This window comes from Zosterops lateralis (assembly GCF_965231275.1).
Source record: "Zosterops lateralis genome assembly, chromosome: 10".
NCBI lineage: Eukaryota > Metazoa > Chordata > Aves > Passeriformes > Zosteropidae > Zosterops > Zosterops lateralis.
The window spans coordinates 9,076,910-9,098,773 of record NC_139770.1 but is presented as its reverse complement, the minus strand read 5'-3'; the positions used below and the strand labels follow the sequence as shown (position 1 = coordinate 9,098,773).

The following is a 21,864-nucleotide window of genomic DNA, read 5'->3' as shown; positions in this document are numbered from 1 at the left end:
AAAGGCAATGGCCAAGGTCACTGCAGTGCAAGTTTTGTTTGAAGCAGAATGTTTGGGATTCTTGATAGAATTGTTCTTGGTTGATGAAGTTTGTGGTTAAAATGTTGCAATGTACCATGACACCAAAATTACTGATACAAGCTTAACAGAGTATACTGTAGCTAACAAGAATTATATTGAATGTATCAACCAATATGGCTATGAAATACTAAAAAAATTAAGTCATAAATATTCCATTTTATTAAACAATTTGGCTCCTCAGAGCTTTCCTACAAGTGATATTTCTAGATCCTCTGTTGCCCTGCTTGAAGCTGCAATGAAATAACCCAGTCTCTTGGCATCTCTTTGAATAAAAACTATTTGATGTCTAATCTGACTTGAACAGATCAGAAATGAATGTACCAAAGATAAGGCAAATAGTTTCTATTTAATCACAGTCTAATTTCCCTGTCAATGTGAAGTCTACTACAAATCAAGACAGCAAGTAGCCTGAAGCACCAATTTATTTTCTGTCAGCAAAAGGAAGGCTTATCTGCACAAACTTGCTGCCAATTTTTTGTCTCTACAAAATAAAAAATGCACTCCTCACTCACAGGAGAAACAGAAGTACCTGGAGGAGGATGCATGGAATACTTTCAAAAAATCTTGCTCTACTTCTGTGTTTCAGAAAACAAGTCCTAGGTAAAAAGCCATTTGATGGGATCTCACAGAGATGAGAGCAGAAACACTAACTTACATCTTGTGTTCTTTAACCAGAAAACAGTCTGTTCAGTTCAGACAGCATTTCCTTGCTCTGATGGGTGTCTATGCAAACATGATGCATTTCAGTCAGTTCTAGTAACAATAGAGAATATTTTTGATTGATTGCTTTTGCCACCTCTCCAGCACCTTCCTCTGCAGCTTTGAAAGAGCTTCCAAACTCCCTCTATGCTGTACCCCAGAAAAGGACAAAACAAAGACAATGTTCCTAGTCAGCTCTTCCACACAGCTAGAGCAGGGACGCCAAAAAACTGCCCAAAAGACTGAACTTGTCACAAAGCTTAGTTTAATTTGACAATCATCATAAGGCATCCATGTAAATGAAAAATTCCCACCAGGGTCACAAACATTCTCCCACTAAATAAAATGTGTTAAAACAGAGGCCCGTGATTCCAAAAAATGCTAGTGGTTCCTGGTCTCGACCAGGCTGCCGCTGCTGGCAGTGGGGTACAGGAGACACAGCACCAACGGCGGCAACTCCGGAAGTGTCAAGTCAGCTTGTACAAATCTCTTTCAATAGAACAACAAATGAAAAGGAAAGAGATTTGTGTAGAAAACATCATTCTCCATCCTTTCTGGGAAAACAAAACAGAATTTAAAAGATAATCCCATTCAAGGAGGAAAGAGCAGAGCTTGGAGTTCTGAAGCCCAAAAATGCTGATGGCCCATTTTTAAAACTAATGAAGCACTACAGAGGCCTGAGTTTATTATTGCTTTATCCCAGTTCAGCCCAGGCTAAGGCTATGGTGAAGTCCAAATTCATTTAAAGCCAGAAAATGCAGATCCAGTAACAGCACCTAAGTCCCCATCCACACATGGGTGTAAACAGATACTTTTGGTGAAGACAAAAAAAACCTCCCAAATTTCCTCCTCTTCCTGTCTATGCAGATCCCCATAGCAGAGCTAAAATTTGCCCTGAATATAAAACAATTTCTCTCGCACATCTCTTTTAGCTGAGTCTTTTCCAAATGTTTTGCCTCTTGTTGATACTGTCCTGGTGATGCATCAGCTCAGAGATGCCTTGTGGGAGCTCACAGAGAGCACATGGGTACCCACATGTTAAAAAGTTTGTGGCACAAAGTCTAAGAACCATCACCTGTACGCTGCAATACCTCAGGACACTTTGCCCTCAGCTTCCTGAGACCAAACAGCACAGAGGGAAGACAGTGTCTTCCCATCCTGCATGGCTAGCCAGGGATCCAGAGAAAGAGCATGCCAGGGAAATGAAATGGCACCTTACTCCCACCATAAGTAAGAAAACAGACTTGGGTAAAGTGGGACTTAAAATTAAGATCCACATCAAGAAAGATGGTGCTTCCCTCAGACTATTGTATGACAGGGCAACAGTTATTCAGGCAAACATTATTCAAGGCGGTGAAATCTTAGCATGGATATTTTCATGGCTGACTTACAGGCCAAGATATGCTGGGGATCTTAAAAAAAATACAGGACTTGTTAATTCCTTCAAAAGGACAGAATAGGAGACACACAGAGTGTATCTGATGCATGTGCCACACACCAGCAAAGTGTGTGGCACATGCACAAGTTGCAGTAGACTTGTCAAAACAGTTAAAAAGATTTAGGCATCCAGCTAGTACCAGAATTGATGGCATTTGGGAATCTAATTTTAACTTTTTTGAAAATTCAAGCCTACACATTTCTATATTGCTTGTCCCATCGAGTGCAAAGGGAAAACTGAGGGTAGGGTTAACTACAGAAGGATTTCAAATCCATCATGTTTCCCTGTTCTTTTTTATATCTCTTAATATATATAAAGAGCATTATTATTATTATTATTATTTAGCCACCTATGGGCAGGGGGGAACCAGAGCTATTTAAAATTAGTTTCTTATTTAAGCATTAGTCCCCTTCCTCCCAAATCACAATACCTCTGTCACAGGAAGGAGCATAACATGAAAACATGTTTGCTGCCACTAACAATTCCTGAGTCTCTCCTTTGCAGAACTGTAGCCCAAATATTAGGACAATGACAGCTTGACACATACACACTCCCCAGCAACATACACAGAGCAAGTAGAACATGCCTCAGTGGCCTCAGACAAAAAAAAAAAAAAAAAAAAAAAAAAAAAAAAAAAAAAAAAGAACACCACCCCCCCCCCCACCAAACAACAAATCCGGAGAAACCATCCAGAAGAGCCTCAGGAAAGGGTACTATCCACTTTCCATGGAGAAGCAACAGCCCAGGAGTCCCTTCCCAGTAAAAACTGAATCAAAATATTAATCACACAGCTGGCGGAGATCTCTGAAACCTGGCAGTATCACACTGGATACTTGAAGGCACATTTGCTTTGTGTTTTGGGAGAGAAATCCAGTTACGACACACTGCAGCTGCAAGGCTGAGGGAAAGGAGGCAACGCTTGGTATCTTTCCTCTGTTCCTGTCCCCATTTTCAAGCTTCGTGGCTGGCATGAACTGGTGATCTAAGCAGACACGTTGACATCCCTGAGTGAAATGGCACCATTTGTGGCCTCTGAGACTTTGTCCTCAAGCACCATTGCTGGTGTGTCTGTAGTGACTGCTGTAGTGTCTATGGCAGGAAGTGGATTCAAGCCCTGGGATAAGATCTGTTGGATCGTTTTCCGCAAATTGGGATGCAGCTGGTTTTGGGTCTGGTAAAAAATTTCTAAGGCAAAAGACTTGAGGGTGCCAGTGCAAAGGTCCTCGTAAAGTGGAATTGTGTACATCCGAGACATCTACAAAAAAGGAAAACAAGATAAAAACACTTCAATAAAAGTCAAGAGGTTCAGCTCTTCTACAGCTACACTCCAACAGCCCTGAGTAACTTCTGACTGGAGACACATTTCTTCAAAAGACAGATGAGTCTATTCTAAGTCTGATGCAAGGATTTTTATGAATGGTAAACTGAGCTACTTCCACAAATAACAGAACTATCTTTTAAAGGCCAAATAGAAGAGGCCACACTGAACACATGCATTAACCTTTTGCTCCAGCACAATAACAACTACTGAAAAGAACTCGATGAGCCCTAGCCTTGCTTGAAGTGTAAATATTCAAATAATCACATGATTTAGTAGTGCAAAAACTTGTGGTCTGGAAAAGCCAGGGCTGCTACAAAGCAATACATAAAATGCATGGGGCAGAGCTGGGACAAGGGTATTGAATCAGACTAGAAAAGCAGAGGTTATCTGTAGGCATTTGAAATTACATCTGCCCATTCCTCCCCACCGCTAGCAGGTGAGCCATGCTCAGCCCCTTCGCAACACACCTGGGCTACACTTGGCCAGGAAGCAGAAGTTCCAAGGTCTTTCACGTCGCATGTCTCATGCACATGTCTCATGCACTGAGAGGTGCAGTGATTTTAATCCAGCAGTTAGTACCTGGTTTTCCAAGAAGCGACGGACTTTGTAAAGGTCTGGATAATAGTCATTTCGGACTACAATCTGCAACCAGCGGATACGGATTTCTGCATTCATGGAGTCCAGCTGAGAGGAGTAACATTCCGAGAGCTTTTTTATCACCTCTGAAGAGAGCACATACACAGAGAAAGAACTATAACCTATTTTGTCAATTTTCAGGGTCATCAGGTAGTAACAATTCATAAAATCACAGAGTCATAGAAAGACTTTTGAAGATCACTTATTTCAACCCCTCTGCCATAGCCTGGGACATCAATCTGACTTTATGTGAATTATATTGTCAACCAGAGGCAGGGATCTTTAGAATTCAATCAATTATTCCAGGGATAATTTTCTCCTGTCCTGGTAAGAATACTTACCATGTGGCAATGGTGATCCATCCAGCAATCTGTCCAGGAAAAGCACAGTTTGGAACGTTCTCCATTTAGTGAGGTCAACACTGCTGGCAGCAGCAACAGAGTCCAGAGGCTCTGTGGTCCAGAGTTTGAAGAGTGTCTCCACTGGTCTGGTCAGACTGGATCCCTGAGATAAGTCTGGCTCAGCTAACGGAGGTCCTGTAGCATTGAGCCAACGTTCAAACTCCAGTCCTGGAATGAGGAGCACCAAAAATGTAGAGCAAAGACCTCTGCAGGTGGCTTGGCTGCCTCAAAGTTCAGGACTGCTTCTAGCATAGTTGAGAGGTTCTAACAACAGCAGCCAATAGTTATAGTAGCATAGCAGTCTTAGCAGCCTCATTGGGGTAGCCTATGGAACACCTGGAAGAGTGCCAGCAGCATCTCTCCAAACCTCCCTGTGAGCTTTCTAGAGCTCAACAGTACAGTAAGTACAAGAAGCAGCCAGCCTGACAAGTACCTATGTTCAAATCATGCTCTAATATTTGTGTGCCTGCATTTCTCTCTCAGAAGTTTCAGGAAGACTGACAAATATGGAGAAAACCCACTTTATAAAAAAAAAAGTGAGAGGGCTGATTAAACTTCTCCTACCCACCAGTAAACCCAAGCAATTTATATTTATTTATGCAACTAATAACAACAAAAAAAAAGTTTCTTCACAAGCCTGTTTTCCAGCAGAGCTCTTTCTCTTGACCTTTTACCACCTCTGTACTTTCCTAACCCTTGGCAATACTTCCTGTTCCACACCATCTACGCCAGAACTCCTATCTTCTGCATCCCCTGAATATTAGCCAGGCAAAAATTAGCAAATTCTGTGGTTAACTCATTAGCCTACCAGTGGGCCAAGTAAAACACAGAACTGCCAAGCTCATGCTGCAGCTTTTCCCACAGTAAACTCTCTCATCTACACCTCTCCACATGCAGTTTCCTCTCCACAAAGCCTGCAGGCGCCCAGTACCCTTAGGAGCTGTACTCTGCCAGTCTGGTTTAAACTGACCAATGGGCTCAATAGCTGCTTGCAGGGATGGATGGACACATGAGTCTCATTTCTTTAAGAAGGTGAAATAATAAGCACCTGGTAGGCCACAGACTTCCACAAATCCACCAACAGCTATAAATAGGAGATATAAGGGAAAGAGATTGTATAGGTATGGGCTAGGATCTTGGGGAAGTTACAGTTCTCAAAGCCTGTTTTCTGTTATTAAAATAGATGAAATTTCAAAATGTGTTCACCTCTTCTCTGCATTTAAGCATGTGTAAGTCTCACAAGCACTGATCCTTCAGTCTGCAGAGTGAAAGGTGAGTTAATGAGAAACTCAGCTAATTAATGCCAAAATTGTGAGTAATTTCAGAGGCTCTCATTGCCCATCGTAGAGCAGTAACCACAAATTCTGTCAAGAACACCTGGTTGTTGCCAAACTATTTTGTTTGCCTTAGCATTTCCCTGTGCATCCTCCAAGCCAAGCACAAAATTAATCATCCAGGTTTTCTACAGTGTTTACAGTTAACTTAGTAATTCTCCTACCTGCTTTGCTCTCAACACATTGCTCTTTCAGCTCTGGAAAAAAATTCAGGAAGGAATCCAGAAGATCTTGAGCCACAACGCTGGTAAATTTATACTTCTCAATGTAGGCCTAAAATAGTAAAACAGTCAAATTAAGATTAGGAGCAAGACAGATTCCTTTTGATGTAGAACCACTGCGTGCCACAACTATAACAACAACAAAAAATACAAATATAAGAGTAAGAACAATTATTTGAAGGTTTTAAAAAAATGAAGAAAAATAGTCTTCCTCGTCACCCGGTTAAATAAAGAAGCACCATAACAAGAAAAAAAAAAAATGAGTTGCTGCAAATACATTGACAGCTGAGTATCATTTAATTTTCCTTTTCCAAAACAAGGCAGTAGCTGACAATTTTCTATAGATTTTGCAAGTGTGCTTCCAGGCACCGACCTGCCCCAATATAGTAACCCATACCCTTTGTCATCCTGGTTAAAAAAAACAAAGTTAACTCTTCTTAGTAGTGAATCAAGTCACATCTGTCCAGTCACAGGAAATCTGTGCTGGAACAGCTTTTAATTATTTGGAGCACAGAACAAGAGATAACAAAAATATACTACTATTCTGTAACTAGCACCTCATAAGCTCAGAATCTCAGAAATCTTGTAGAAAGAATCATGTAGGTTGACAGACAGGCCCACAACATTCCTCCATCTCTGACATACTCGTATTCAACTTGACCCTTAACAATTAACCACAGTGAAAGAATCTGGGGGGAAAAAAAACCCAAAAAACAAAAAATCAGCTCTAAATCTCAAGACAACACAATTTACACTCACTCTTAGGAAGGAGTCAAAGTGTCTGGGGTCGCCACAGAGCTGGGACAAGTAATAAACAAAGCAGTAGCCTTTCTCATAGGTGAAGAGGTTCATTAAATTACTGGGATTTACACCTGAAAGGAAAAGAAAACATTATAAGAAACTAATGAGGAAAGTGATTTCCAGCCCTTCTGAGTTATACAGACCTCTTAGAGATCACCAAGGTGAGACACAGTGACTTAAAAAAAACTAAGCTTGTTGTCAGTACATTTAAGTTACTGCAATAAATTAAATAGATGCAGTCCAAAGACACAACCTGAAAAATATATATTTTTAAATCAATCATTGTAAGGTAAGTAGCAATTCCCAAAGAAATAAGTCACTTAAAACTAGAGGTCACTGAAAACAGATCTGGAACTTGAAAAAAATCCTTTTTTCTTTTTTCAGTGCCAGGTTCTGGGAATCGCCATATCACAAATTTTCAAGATATCAACATAAGGTATTCACCAGTTGCTCCTTTTTTGAGGCTTCCAACACACGCTTTTCTATTCCATTTGACTCCAATATCATCTCCACTTGCATTTTAGGTTGTTTTAAATATCATCTAGATAGAAGACTGCTTCACCCACCCAATTGTGACCACAGAACTAGAGACCTATCAGTGAAGGAGACAGATGAATCTGGAGTGCAGTCATGCATCTGGCTCAGGGAATAACCAAACAGCCACTGCACAGCTCAACTTAGAGCAATTATCTGTTTATCTGCATGCTAAATACATACATACATAGTTCTTACGTGAACACATAAAGAGAGGAACATTGAATACCAGAGGATTTTATACTATGTTTCCAAATATTTCCATTTTAAAATACTTTATTTTACATATCCAGAATTTCAAACCCACATAGCTATCAAGGCAGTTTTTCACATTCTTTCTACTCAGTAAGTCTATTCTTACACAGAACAACACCTATAAAGACGAGTTATCCAACCTTGAAGAAACCTTGAAAGCAAAGCTTCCTTACTTATTTTTAGACTGGTTTACCAACCAGTATTTCTTTCTTTTTCTTTTTTCTTTCCATAAAGGATATGTAAATATTAGCCATTTTTGTCAATATTCCATCATGGATATACAGAGGTGTATATTTTTGTATAGAGCAGCCTCAGCCAAAAGCAATACCTGGCTCCAGTTTAACCTGAAGCTTGCTGACAGGGTTATCTTCTCCAAGGAGCTTCATCTGTCTGTGGAGAGCATCGAGGCGGAATGCAGTCTCCAAGCATGTGAAGGCAGCTCCTACCCCAGAAAGGAACTCGTTAGTTGTGGGAAAATGATCAGCAAAACCTGATCTGTGCAGGACTGGCACAGGGACAAAGTAAAAGCTGCTGCAGGTGCAAAAGACAACAGTGAGACAGAATTACAGTAATGTAATGGCAGAGAAACTTGAGTGCAGAACATCCTTGTAATTAGTAATAGAAGTCAGAGCTTAACCCAGTGTATTTCCTCACTCTGATCATGCATCAGGCTGCACTGAAAAACAAAACAGCGTGAAAACTATGCTAAAGTTTATATCTTTGACATCACCTCATCAGTTCTTGCAAGGTAAGGAGAGCAGCACTGAAAAAAGTATTGTACAGGTAACTTTCAGGGAGCAATCAAGTGCTACAAAAACATACTGTCCCTGGTAGAAGAGTAGATGCAATTCCATACTCAGTGCCATGGATATTACTAAGTAAATGTCACCTTGAGTGGGAAGAGAAAAGAATTGGATTTGGTTATTGTATTATATATCCTGTGTATATTTTTAAAGTTTTATCTATCATCCTCTGGTTTTTGCCCTAAGTATTTCACCTTCCTCTCATTAGGACTTTTTACAGTTGTAACTGGGTAAGCTAGTCCTCCCTAACTGCAATGTAGAGCATTCCATGCTTTCAAACCAAACTAGCTGTATTACACTGCTAAGTCAAGAGATCTTTCCTATGCCCTTGCAGACATTAGAAGCTGCAGAAAATGGATTTTCAGATTCAGAAGATACTTAACATCCATAACTATTAACATTTTAGCCTTCTTTGCTTAGTTTTTCACCTGAAGATAGGGTTTGTTACATAGATACCTCAGAGTCTCAATGTAACACCTGAATCCTACATAACCAAATGAGAATTAAGAACCAGCATATATCTGGAAAACAGGAGAACCTGTATGAGGAGAGAAAGAAGAGGATTTGCTTCCCAGAGGAAAGCAAGAACTAGGATAACTAGAGTTAAGGGCAATTACTTCGGGCTACAGAGAGGATAATTAAGCAAGATCCAAGAGGAGATGTAGTCAGTGGACTCAAATTTCCCTAAACAATATCATTGCAAAGATGACTGCTTACTATCAACAGAAGATACTCCAAAACTATGTCAGAAATGGTGAGATTTAGATCAGAGGCTTGTCTTGGAAACAAAACAGAATGAAGAAAGAACGTACTAAAGAATTACACAGGGAAAGACATTTTTTAGTTTCACAGCAAATGCTTCTTGAAACAACCAGTCCTAGAGACCAGACCAAAATCAGCAAGGATTTTGTTCTGTGTTGGATGGAACAGACTAAGATGATGAACAGGTTGATATCTGCTGACCTACTCACATTAATGCCATGGATAATGTGATTTAGGACAGTACCACCCACTGAGAATTACTCAACATGAAACAGTTTTCGAAGATACATAATATGCATTGTAACATCTCCATAGATGCTCACAGCACTTCTTTGTCTACACTTGTCATCAGTTCATGTCCAGAAACAATATACATGAATAAAAACAAATGCTTTCTTCTAAACATTTTTGCTGCCAAGATTTCTAGGAACTTTTCTAAGATTGCTCACAATGGATGGTTGAGAAAAGACATGGAATTGGCTTTCAAGAACATAACAGGACAAACTAGAAAAGCATATGTTCCCATTATTCACTTCAATAACAAGCCAATTAAACTTAAAAGCAAGAGGAATAATTTACTACTTATATATTCTAAAGACGGCACCATAAAACTGACCTGTGAAATTCACTAACACAAGCAAAGGCAGGGCTTACAATCCTGCTGGAAACCTCCAGCACATAAACAGCTACATAAATTTGTACATTTTTTTAGTGCTACTGCCATTTTAACAGCAGGTAGCTACTAACTGAATTAGTATTAAAGTATTAAAACTAGTAGTATCAGTAGCTACTAACTAATCAGAATTAAAAGGACACTTTTTCAGAGGATAGTTATTTCACAATTTAATTGTGATAAGATTCCTTACATCTTTCTCTGAAGCATCCTCTGCTCACCTTGCTCTCACATATCAGCCCCTGCTGGTACCCAACAGTAGCTCCAAGTTCTCACAACATTGTGCTAAGACACTCACTCAGAGCCCCTGGTACCATATCAGGTATTGAGCCCACTAAAGTCAAGACAATGTCAAACTCTAAGTGTGCAAGATGTTCAACACAAAGTTTGAGGCTGCGTGTGGGTGCGTGTTCCAGAAATAAAACAAAACCTAACTGAAAACCAGCTCCCTATAGACTTCTGATCTTCCAAGGCAAACAGCCTAAGCAGGCAGCTCTGAGCTGTGGTACGAAGCAGCACAAGGAGAAGTTCCTGCAGCCGTACCGTAGGTCTCGGTGGTGATCCGGCGCTGCGCGTAGGTGGCCAGGCCCTCGCTCAGCCACATCTCCTCCCACGTGGCGTTGGTGACCGCGTTCCCAAACCAGCTGTGGGCCACCTCGTGAATGACGTCAATGATCAGAAACTCATCGCTCTCCAGAATGGAAGAGATGATGAAGGTCAGGCATGGGTTTTCCATGGCAACAATAGGGAAGGATGGAGGAAGAAAAACAATGTCATATCTAAAGTTAGGGAGAGAAGAAAGAAGAAAGGAGATGAGTAAATTGCAGCTAGAAGACACACGGTAACATTTTCTTCTCTCAGAAGACACAGTAGCATTTTTCTTTCTTTAGGAAAGGCTCTTCTGAGACCATCTTGGGACTTCAGGAAGAAACTTTCTAGACCAGTGGTGCCTAATTCTTCTGATCAGAGGATCACAATTTATTTTGTTGGCCAAGGACCTGTTTACGTTTGCATGTAAAGACTTGACAGTCTTTTGATGTGCAGCGGATGCAGCACATCCCAGAAGCATTGTGCTCCTTTCACACACACAAAACCATCACAAGTTGTGTATCTGGGAGCTACAAAAACTGTTTACACTATAAACAGTACTGTAACACAATGCTGAGTCCCCAGAGGCTCCCAGGAAAGAGAGAGACTAGGAAGCTGTCAATGAATGAGTTGATTTACCATACATGCAGTGTCAGCAAAATAACTTCAATCTGTCTGCTCCAGAACACAACAGTAATATTTGTTTATTTTTCTAAATTTCTTTACCAGTTATCAGCACTGGCACACTGCACCATGTTCTCAGATTATTTCAAGCAATATTTTATAAGTCAACAAGATGATCTTCCTGCTCACCTTTAGCAAAGAAATATAGGAAACCTTTGTACACATTTTCTCCCATCCAAAGAGTGAAACTATTCTCTCAAAATCACTCTTTTTAAATACATAGTCAAGCTATTCAAGAACTATTAATGTTGGTTTGGGGGACTTGGACTCTCAAGGAGTCTGTACTGAGATTTTCAGTATTCTCAGGCATGCCACAATTAATGCAGAAATAAATGAGATAAATAAAACAACCATCCCATGGTGTCTGGCCCAGTGCAGGACTTATATCACAAAACACTGTGGTATGAAAAACCCTCATTCCTCAAGAACGATCCACTGTTTAGAAGCCCCCAGTTCTGCCCTGCAAACCAGCTAAAACACCTCCATGCCTCCATGGTCCTCCCTGCCACTTGTGGAGACAAAACTCCAGAATCTGTTTTCAGCTACTACAATGCCGCCAGTTGAAATGCTAGTTTGCCCTGCTATAGGGAGAAAGCATGATCATTTCTCAATTTTGGTTTATTTTGTTCCCACTGGACATTCCCAGGAGACTTATTAAGCTCACCTTCCCCATATGTAGGGGCCATACAGACTCTCTGCAGCAGTCAACCAGCGTTCAACAATGCCAGAAAGCTTGCTGATGGCTGTTGGCAGCAGGCAAGGCTCTGCCCACACTCTGCTCCTGTCAGAAAACAGAAAACATCAGGTGATACTTCAGCAAACTGAATTATCTCTTAGGAAAAAAAAAAATAGTCTGACTGCTTACCACACTTCCATGTATGGTAACAGAACAAGGAGACCTCCCATCAGACCCAGGCCCTCCTAGACTAATGTTCCATGGAACATTGCAAGAGGTAACCAAAAATCCCTTCAACAAGGCAACAAGAAAGCAGCTGCAATAACTTCAGGGGACAGTAGGGAACATTTATGAAAGAGGAACATATCTTTGCTAGTCCAGTGCCATGAATTTATACCCAACTACACTTCAAACCCTCTCCATGCTCACAGCTCATGAACCCAACTGTTCCCTTGTCAATGACTCAACATCTTTGCTACTTTGCAGTATGAAGCACTGTACAGAAACAAACATAAAATGCAGAACAAACTCACTGCAAATCTTACCTTGGACCTATGTCTGCATGTATGAGGTCTCCAGCCACCAGAGCCACTAGGTAGGCAGGAACTGGATATTCCATGTAAAACTGATATACTCCTTCCTCTTCTAGGTAGGAGCTTTGGGTGGCACTCATCAACACCTGTATGCCTGCTGGAGCCTGGAATACCAACATCATACACATCAACTCACCAGATAATTACAGCTGAATGACTGAACCACAGATCTCTGGTTCATTTTCATCTATGCCGGGTGATGTACATTAAAAACAATCATTTACATAGCACAAAATGTAAGATTGCTGTGAAGTTTTTATACCACAATCTGTCCAATCCATGAAAACATACCAAGCAAAGATATTACTTCTCCTATATGCCAGCTGCCCCAAAAGCACCCACATATTAAATTATTTCATCGCTACAAAATTCAACATTATTTGATGCTGATTTCAAAAGACTTCAGGTTTTTTCTTTCAAAAATTTGTACAATACAGTTGAGTATTATCATCAATAATGACTATTGGAAGGGGTCAGCCAAATTCTCTCTCATATTTTCATTTCACAATTACTCTTTCAGCATTGAGTACAAGGAAGGCAAGACCTAAGCATGGTAGGCAACAGAGTTACCTTTGTGGCACTACCCTGATTCTGGCCCAAGAACCAGAATTGTATCTAAAAGAAAAAAATCAGTATTCTTTATAACACTGAATCACAATATTTTTAGCAGGTGTAAACTGCTAAAAATACATGACATAACTATCCTTTCACAGGTTTACAGCAACTAAGAGCTCCATGAACCATTCACAGCCATCTCTTACCTTGACAGTAGCTGAGTAGGTGCATTTCACTGCAGGGGTGTCAAAGCAGGGGAAGAAGGAGCGGTTACACACCGAGTGTCCCTGTGTGAAGACAAAGGGCTTGGCATTGCCATATGTCAGCTCTGGATCCAGCCACCAGATCTGTTGAAACACGACGGGAAGGAGAGGTGAGGGAAATGAATAATGTGACAAGGGTGAACTGCCAAAAAAAAAAAAAAAAGTGAAATCAAGAGGATTGTAGGGGAGAAGCACCACCTCAGCTGTTCAGCTCCCCAGATGAACACCTCGCACAGGGCACATTTCCATCTCTAACAATACATCTTTCTACTCCGGTTTATTTGCTGGGAATGCTCAGAAAAATTTCTTAATGGCTGAACACTGAGTAGTGACATGTAACATAGTGACTTCCAGCCATTCACAATGTCTGTGGTATCAATTCACTTGGTTTATAACAAACATCCACACAACCTTCTTCTGAAAGGGAGTACTCTGGACATCTCCATGTTTAAAACTTAATAGGAACAGCTTATGTCAGGTAGCATAAGCTGAAAAGAAAAAAAAAACCAACCCAAAACAAACCCAAATCCACAAACCAAAAATCCCTGAAGCTGAACAGTGTACACAACATTATCTGTGACCCTGACACTGCCCTCTTGGCTGAAGCATCAAACATTTTGACACTATGCAAAAAAGTCAGTATATGTAAGAAACATCTGGTCAAGGACACTGGAGGCCCCATTTTGCAGAATGGATAAGGAGATTCTGGGTGGTCACAAAAAAAAAAAGCCAACAAAACACACCACTGAGCACATCAATTTTCAGTACCAAACAGCAAATAAATCACAAGTCAGACCCTCAGCAAATAATTAGAACAGATTAAGAATAATAAGAAAAAGTCCAATTATTTGCCTTTTGGTTTTTCTGTTTCAAAAGTTTGTGCTTTCACATGCTCCCTGTCTCAGACTTTGAAGTATAGGAGCAATTTTAAATAAGAATTTCCTTGTAATCCTAGAACTCTGGAGCTAAACTTTAATGGAAAATATCAAATATTGTGAAATTTGCAATAAAATTGGAACCACTGGAAGTCTTGGAAACAGTCAAGCACAAGGAATAAAACTTCTGAGACTGCTGAATTCTTAGATCAAAGCAACCAATAAATCTGAGATCAGGGAACAGCAGTTAGTATAAATACTAGTTCAGTTCTGGTCCTCAAGGGAAAGCAACGAAACAGAGAAGAGAAGCCTGGGTACTAAGTCTGCTCACGTTTTAACAACATATTACAACTCTGTCTCCTAGTTAACTTTTAGAAGTTTTCTCTCTCTCCTTTTGTCCTATAAGGTTACTTCTTGATATGTTCTTCCCTTGCCTTTAGACCTTTTTCCTCAGATGGCAGTGTGCTCTTCTCCCAAATCATCCACTGCAGCAGCACCCCCAGGGATCAGTGAAAGGTGTGGACAGGAAACACACAGTCAGCAGCTTTCAGTTATTCCTATAGAGTCTCACACTTCTGCTGGCAAATATTTGGGGGTTTTAGGTAGGAGGCATTACAAAATTAAAAACTTTTATCTAGAAGTAAAATCAATCTCTTGAGATTTGTTTTAATATTACCTTCTTCTATTTCAAGCCTGTAGGGCCAAAAATAAGCCTAAAGGAAGACTTCTGAGGAGCCCTGTCTGTTCACATCTATGTGCTGCATTTCAGCATAGCACTGCCCACAGCCCTGGGTCACAGCCCAGGGGCACCTACAGATTTCCACTACATTTCTCATGGATACCTGCTTTTCACAGTCATGAATATCATTTCTGCAATGCCACATTATGGAACTGAAGACAGCTGTTCCAGAAGGCATTTGGGGACATATATATGTCTCATTACACACCAATAACTAGTAACTTCCACCCAAAACACACGTTTACCAAAAAATGAAGCTGTTGTATTTTAATACAGGGCAGTAGTTTTCTAATGATCCAGGGAAGAAGGTCAGAAATTAACTTTCAAAGATCTGCCCCAATGCCTTTTAAAAACACTCCCCTGACCTTTGTGCTTGTATCACAAAGTCTGACTTCCAATCTATATCACTGGCTCTGCTGAAGAGACTCATCTTCAAAACATTGTTTCCTTTGCTTTTTGAGAGACAGAAGAGGATAACAAAGAAAACAGAGAGATAAGGCACCACCACACCTAAATTGCAACACTTGAGTAGGAAGGAAAGATGTCTTTACAGTGGAAGAGATAAGGGGAAGTTCTCCCTGAGCAGTGCAAGAGGAAAACATAAGCAGGAAGGGAAGGGGAACCAAGAGTTGATTCTTGTTTACAAGAAACTCCATAAATTAAGGACAACTTCTTTTCAACCAGTCCTGCTTTATTTGACATTTGGTTGAAGTTAAGCGAAGCACCAGCCCCACAAGCCAAGAGGGAAAACATTTGCAGAGGATGAAGTATTTTTTTCCCCTGTTTCCTAATGTCTGCAGCTACATGGCAAGCCTCTGTCTCTCTTTCCAGATGCACTTGGAACAATGATGAAAGTTATCCTGAAACAATATAAATAGATCTGTAATATAAATAGACCAGGCTATGCTGCTGGACAGAGGCAGGGCTATGTGCTGGGGAAAATGAGTATAAGCAGCATCCCAGAAAGGAGTGCGAGGCACAGGGCACTGCTGGGGCAGGTGGTGGAGCATAGAGACAGAGCAGTATTTGGGACTGTATCATCTGCTCCACACCCAAATCCCTCCTGCACTTCCCCTTGGGAAATACACATGACATCATCATCATGCTCTTCATTTTTATGTAGCTTTTCATGTATACAGGAGAGCTGCTTCACACATTAAAACCGTGTTCTGTGGTGCATTTCAATTAAAAAGACCTGCTGGATGATTCCTCTGCTGAACAAAGGCTTTGGGCAGCCCAGGCTTTCCCCTGCCCACATATTGCAAAGAAGCTCACATTTTATAAGACACCTGCCAAGAGTATAATTTTTATTGACTTAGATCATAATCATTTTCTCAAATCTGGGAAATGACAAAGGCAATTAGCTAAGCCTCTTTTAATTTTAAACCTCTCCATGATTCTCACATGCATTATTGATGAAGGTCACAGGAAGAGCTGCAAAGCCACAGCTTCTGTTCTAGGCAAACAAGCTGCTCTATCTGATGACAAAGTAAACAAAACACCTGAGATGCAGAGCACGTGACAGAGCAAGGAACACCTGGGCAGCAAGTCAATCTACGGGGCTGAGGAATCAAGACAAATCTAAGGAATTACAGGGAAGTTTCTAGCACCGCAAAGAGGGCTGTCCTTTCTGCTAAATCCTGAAGATGAGAAAATGTTTTATTTTTTTTGTACCAGAACCCAGAGGAGGATTTGCATTTAAGGAAAGAAAATAGCACTGGCGTTAAGATGTGCACTGCCAAATCAGAAGAATGACAAGAATCAGTGGGCAAGAGATAGGTGTAGATTTTTCTCTCTAGGGAAGAAAAAAGAAAATACCACACAAGTGTATTACCAAGAAGTAATGGATGAGGGAGAAGAAGGAGAGGAAGAACAGGACTAGTGTCCCTGACACACCTGATTACTGTGTGCCTTCAGCCCACACCAGGAGAGATACACAATGATTGTGGCAGTCTTGCCTCTGATGGAAACTGGTGATGTACTGAGCATATGGTTTCCTAACAGCACAGGGAGCTGGAATGCTCTGTGAAAGGCAGATTTAATCTCTCAGCTGTCTCTCAATGTCCATCAAACAACCAAAGATCCTGGCTTCTTCCTCCACACGAGAAATAATGGGACAGTCAAATAACACGTCCAGATGGCTCAAAGCAAGTATATCAAGACAACAGGTTTCCAATTTTAAACACTACTATCTCTGCTGCTGATCTGACTGCCAACACATTCACACTGCACTGTAACATGCATTTACTGTTTTATGGGTCCCACAAGTATGCTAAAGGTCCCACAGATAATAAACCCTGACCTAAGGAGAATAAATTCCTAGAATAGCCAAAGAAAATAGAACTTTTAGAACAGAGATGTCTGACACTGTAAATCTGTGCCTCACTGAGAGAGAAAAGGGACTGCCAGAATATTTACAAGACATGAGTATAAACCAATTGACCCTTATACACATATGGGTTACTCATCCCTGTTAACGTACAGTGCTGGGCCAAAGAACAGCAATGACAGAGAGCACTACAATAGCACCAAACTGCTTTGGATCCAAACAAAATAGTTCAGCATGCTGAACATGAAGGGCTACAACAGGTGCTACTCGAGGACAAATATTTTGCCAGCCAAAACCTACAATAGAGAGTGAGCAAACATGGTAGGATTTATGTCAGTGAGCATTCCTGCTTCTGCTTTCCAGTATCACTTAGGAAGGGCTGTGCATGTCCCCAGTGAGGTGACCATCAATAACCTTGACATGAGCCCTTGAAACTTCATTTCAGCTGAAGCAGGACACACTGTTAAAGGTACAATAAAGAATTTTAAAAACAGTGTAAAAAATAGGTAGTTCCCCTCTGATCCAGGGGGAGCAAGACAACAACAAAAGGAATGATAGAAATGTCCTCCTCCAGCATTGACACAGGACTGCATGTGGGGCCAAGGAGACAACACATTAATACAAGGTGAGATTAAATGAACATCACATCAATCAGTGCCCTGAACCTTCCAGTGGTTTTTACATTCCCAAAGCCAGATCAGTATTCCAATCATACTGAGATCATTTCTCCATAGACGCAGCAGGACAGACTGCCCCTCTGGCAGCAGGGCTGGCAAAACGCAGGGGAAAGCACAGGCCGGCCTAAAATAAAACAATTTGTTCAAGAGGAGGAAAGCACATTATCGTGTACTTTGGGAGGTGTGGCTCAGCCACTGGGAACGATTACAGAGCACACAGCAATGCCAAATTAGCTTTAAGGCCTTCTCACCATAAACAAGGCAGAGAGTGGACAAAAGAAATATGTTTCTTCATAAACCTGGGGGAAATAAAAAATAAACGGAATCTTCTGAACACACCGTGAGCTACATGGCAGAATATTGTACAAGGAAGTAGTAAAGCCAGGAATTCCAGAGGTGAAAAGGAACAATATCCAAGTGGATCTGAACTTTAAAAGCGCCAGAATCTTACTTCATTTTTGCACCTACAGGGAAGCATTAGAACACTTAAAAGTCACCATATGACCACAGGAAACTTCTGTCAATAAAAATCTTCATGTGGAACTCACTATTCCAAGTGAGCCAATGTATTAAGACTACTCAGATCATTCCAAGGATGAAATTAATTTTGTGCTCTTCCATGTAGTATTAAAATTAGACAGAGAAACATCCAGTAAAAGCATTCTAATCAACAAGACTTTCCTATCAAGAGGAAGGGCCTACTATTTACTTCCTGTGGGTTGTTTTGCAAGAAGCTTTTATGTTCAATTCCTGCTCTTGTTAAATACGTTGTAAAAGTCAAATAGATCTACACATTTACTGGTTTTGACCAGTGCAACAGAAACACCAAATCAGAAGGCTGGGAGACAATTCCTCCAGGCAAGATAGAGGCAACAAAGTTGCGAGACTCTACTAAAAAAAACCCATTTCTTTTACAAATAGATTCATGAACCACATGATGAAAATCACCTCAGTTTAATTTCCAGCCTGAACAGACTGTACAGTAATAAAAAGAACTGATGTTCCAGTGGGAACTTCATATTTTCACTATCATAACTTCTTAAAAACACCAGATCTGACAAGCAGTACTCAAAAGGCTGGGAATAAAGTGCTACTAAATACTAAGGATTTAAATGAAATTACAGAATTTACAAAGCATTTCACTGCTGAAGAAAGCTAATCCACAGACATGGAAGCACCTCCAAAGGGGTCTTTTGGGCGATTTCTCATCCCTTTTTCTAGCAGATTACTTGTAGGAAGAATGTGGAATCACCCCTATTCTTCTCAAAGCTCCTGACCACGGCCCGTTGGAACACTAGCCCAGCTGTGTAAAGCCTGATGTTGTTAGCAGCTGGCAAAACCCACAGGGAAACTCCCGCATTGTGGATGACATAATTTATCCTGAAGGGCTGAGTCGAGGCAAGAGTTTGCAAATTTTCACCCACCTCGCCAACAACTGCAATGTCCTTAAAGAACGAAAAACTTTTAAATTAATATAGTGAGGGGGGATGAATAGCCTTGGGGTCGCCAGGAGGGAGAGCGGCTGGGTCTGTACGAGCACCGCTGAGTGCGGCGGGGGAGCGCGGGGCTGGCGGTGCCCAGAGCCCCTCGGGCAGGGGACAGACGCTGCTGCCCTGCGGGCTGGGGCTGCCGGGCGGTGGGGCCGGGACAGGCCCGGAGGGGCCGGCACTGAGACACCTCCCTGCCCGACGGTCACTCAGAACAGAGGCAAAGATGTGCGACAGGCGCGGGCGGCACCGGAGGGCTCCGCCAGCCGCCCCGGGACCCGAATCCAGCGTTACCAACCCCCGCCCGGTACTCACGGCGGGGCCGTCGGCCGTGGTGTAGCGGACGATGATCTGGAAGGGCTGGTGCGGCTGGAGGGCGGCGGGCAGCGAGACGGTGAGGGACGAGCCGTAGTCGGTGAAGGGGTCCACCCTGAAGCCGAGCGGGCAGGCGGAGCAGGGCGGCTGGGCGAAGATGGGCAGCGGCGGCGGCGGCTCGGCGGCGGCGGTGGCGGGCGGGGGGCCGGCGGGGGGCTCCCCCGGGGGCGCGGCGGGGGGCAGCGGGCCGGCGGCGATGCAGGGCGCCGAGAGGAAGGTGGCGGTGGCGGGCGGGCTGGCGGCGCAGGGCGGCGCGCAGGGCGGCGGCGGCGGCGGGCAGGGCGGCGGGGGCGGCGGGGCCGGGGCGGCGGCGGCCTCGGCGGGCGAGAAGGCGAAGGCGCAGGGCGCTTCCTCGGCCGCGGCTCGGCGGAAAGCGGCCGAGAGGACGCGCAGCGCGGGGTGCACGTCCAGCACCAGGGCGCGGGGCTGCGGGCGCAGCGCGCAGAGCTCCAGCACCAGGCAGCCCGCCAGCGCCCGCGCCTCGGGCCGCAGCTCCAGCCCCAGGTGCAGGTGCCTCAGGCTGAAGAGCTGCGAGCTGGACGCCGACGCCACGTCCGGCGGCGGCTCGGGAGGCGGCGGCGGGGCCGGCGGAGCCTCCGGCCCGGCCGCGGAGCCCTTGCGGCAGCAGCACAGGCCGGGCGGCCGCGGAGCCGGAGCCGCCATGGAGCGGCGGCGGAGGAGGAGGCGGCGGCGGAGGCGGCGGCTGCTATGTGAAATCCATGGGCGGGCGGGGAGGAGGGAGGCCCCGGCGGCCGGAGCGACCGAGGCGGGGAGGGGGAGGCGGAAAGGACCGGCCGAGAGAGCGCAGGGCCCGGGCCCGGACGGCAGCGGCGGGAGCGGCCGCCGGGGGGCGCTGCGGGGGCGCCGAGGGGGCTCGAGGGCGGCCCCGCCCCGCCCCGCCCCGCCCCGCTGCGCGCGCACCGGCCCCGCCCCCGGCCCTCAGCCCACAGCGGGGCCGCCGCCGTCCCCGGGAGAGCAGCGGTCACTTGTGCAGTCACTCATTCATTCGTTCATTCCCTCGCTCACAGGCGTGGGTATCTGCGCTTGCCGCCCTGCCCGCCAGCGGCTCCGTCTAGCCGTGCTCCTTTCACAGCGCAGCTTTAACCGGCCCACGCAGAGCTCCCCTCCTCTCCCCACAGCCCGGCCCCGGTGCCTGGCCCGGACAGGGATCCCAGCCCTCCTGCTCTGGGGATTGCCACTGCCATGGCCACAATGCCCCGCTGGGATCACTCCCGTCCCCTCACAGCCGGCCCTGTCCCCCTCACTTTCACCGTCCCCACGACACACACCCCAAACCCTCCCCCCCGGCTCCCCGCGGGGCCGATTCCTGCGCGCACATCCCACCGGTACCGACTTTGGCTCGCTCACTCCTCCTGGTGACACCCCCACAGCGAGCTCACAGCTAACCCTAAATAGCCTCCCTTCTCCCTCAACCCATACACACTCCTTTTTTAATCCCTTCTCTCACGGCTGGGCTGCCCATAGTTTCCTCCCTCCAACTCTCACTGCAAACTGGCCCCAAAGCCCAGCTCAGACATAATGGCCTTTGCTCTTCCCCAGAACTCAAGGCAATCAATCACACACCCTCTACTGCTGCCTTCCTAAATGGGAAAGGACAGAAACCACAAAATTATCAGCTTTGTACAAGCACTTTTTTCTCTGCACAACAACACAAGGAGTCAGCAAGCTGGAAGGAAGGAGATGTGTGCAAGTAACTGTGATTTGCACTCCCCCCAGCCCAAGAAAAGCAGCCTCTGCCCCACGTAATGACACTTCTGTAAGTTATTTTCACTCTAATTTTCCCTGTTATGCTTTGCCTACCTCACTGCCCAATGAGGCTCCAAGACACATATTTTGGACAAGACAGGAACATTTTTCACATGGTTGTGGGTTTAATGAATCCGTAGTGGTACATTCTGAAAGCCTCCCGAGCCTTACAGTAACAACTGCAGCATCTGCACCGAATTCCAGCTCAGTCTCCACTGTACCGTCACACCAGAGGCACAAAGTGTGGCCTCAGCACATTGTGGCTGCAGTTACAGGCCCAAACAGGGGTTAAACAAA

General features: G+C 43.9%; 1 protein-coding gene across 1 annotated transcript; it reads right to left on the bottom strand.

The window, feature by feature from the left end:
* Nucleotides 1–217: 217 nt before the first annotated feature.
* Nucleotides 218–20,463, bottom strand: RNPEPL1 (arginyl aminopeptidase like 1; the record flags this gene model as incomplete). The annotated part of the gene is made up of 11 exons (XM_083868569.1): nucleotides 218–3,473; nucleotides 4,119–4,261; nucleotides 4,517–4,744; nucleotides 6,075–6,183; nucleotides 6,891–7,003; nucleotides 8,050–8,163; nucleotides 10,503–10,738; nucleotides 11,896–12,012; nucleotides 12,453–12,604; nucleotides 13,262–13,402; nucleotides 19,741–20,463. 11 exons carry the CDS (start codon nucleotides 20,461–20,463, stop codon nucleotides 3,201–3,203), a joined length of 2,349 nt encoding a protein of 782 aa, XP_083724695.1. The 3' UTR covers nucleotides 218–3,200.
* Between the last annotated feature and the right edge of the window lie 1,401 nt (nucleotides 20,464–21,864).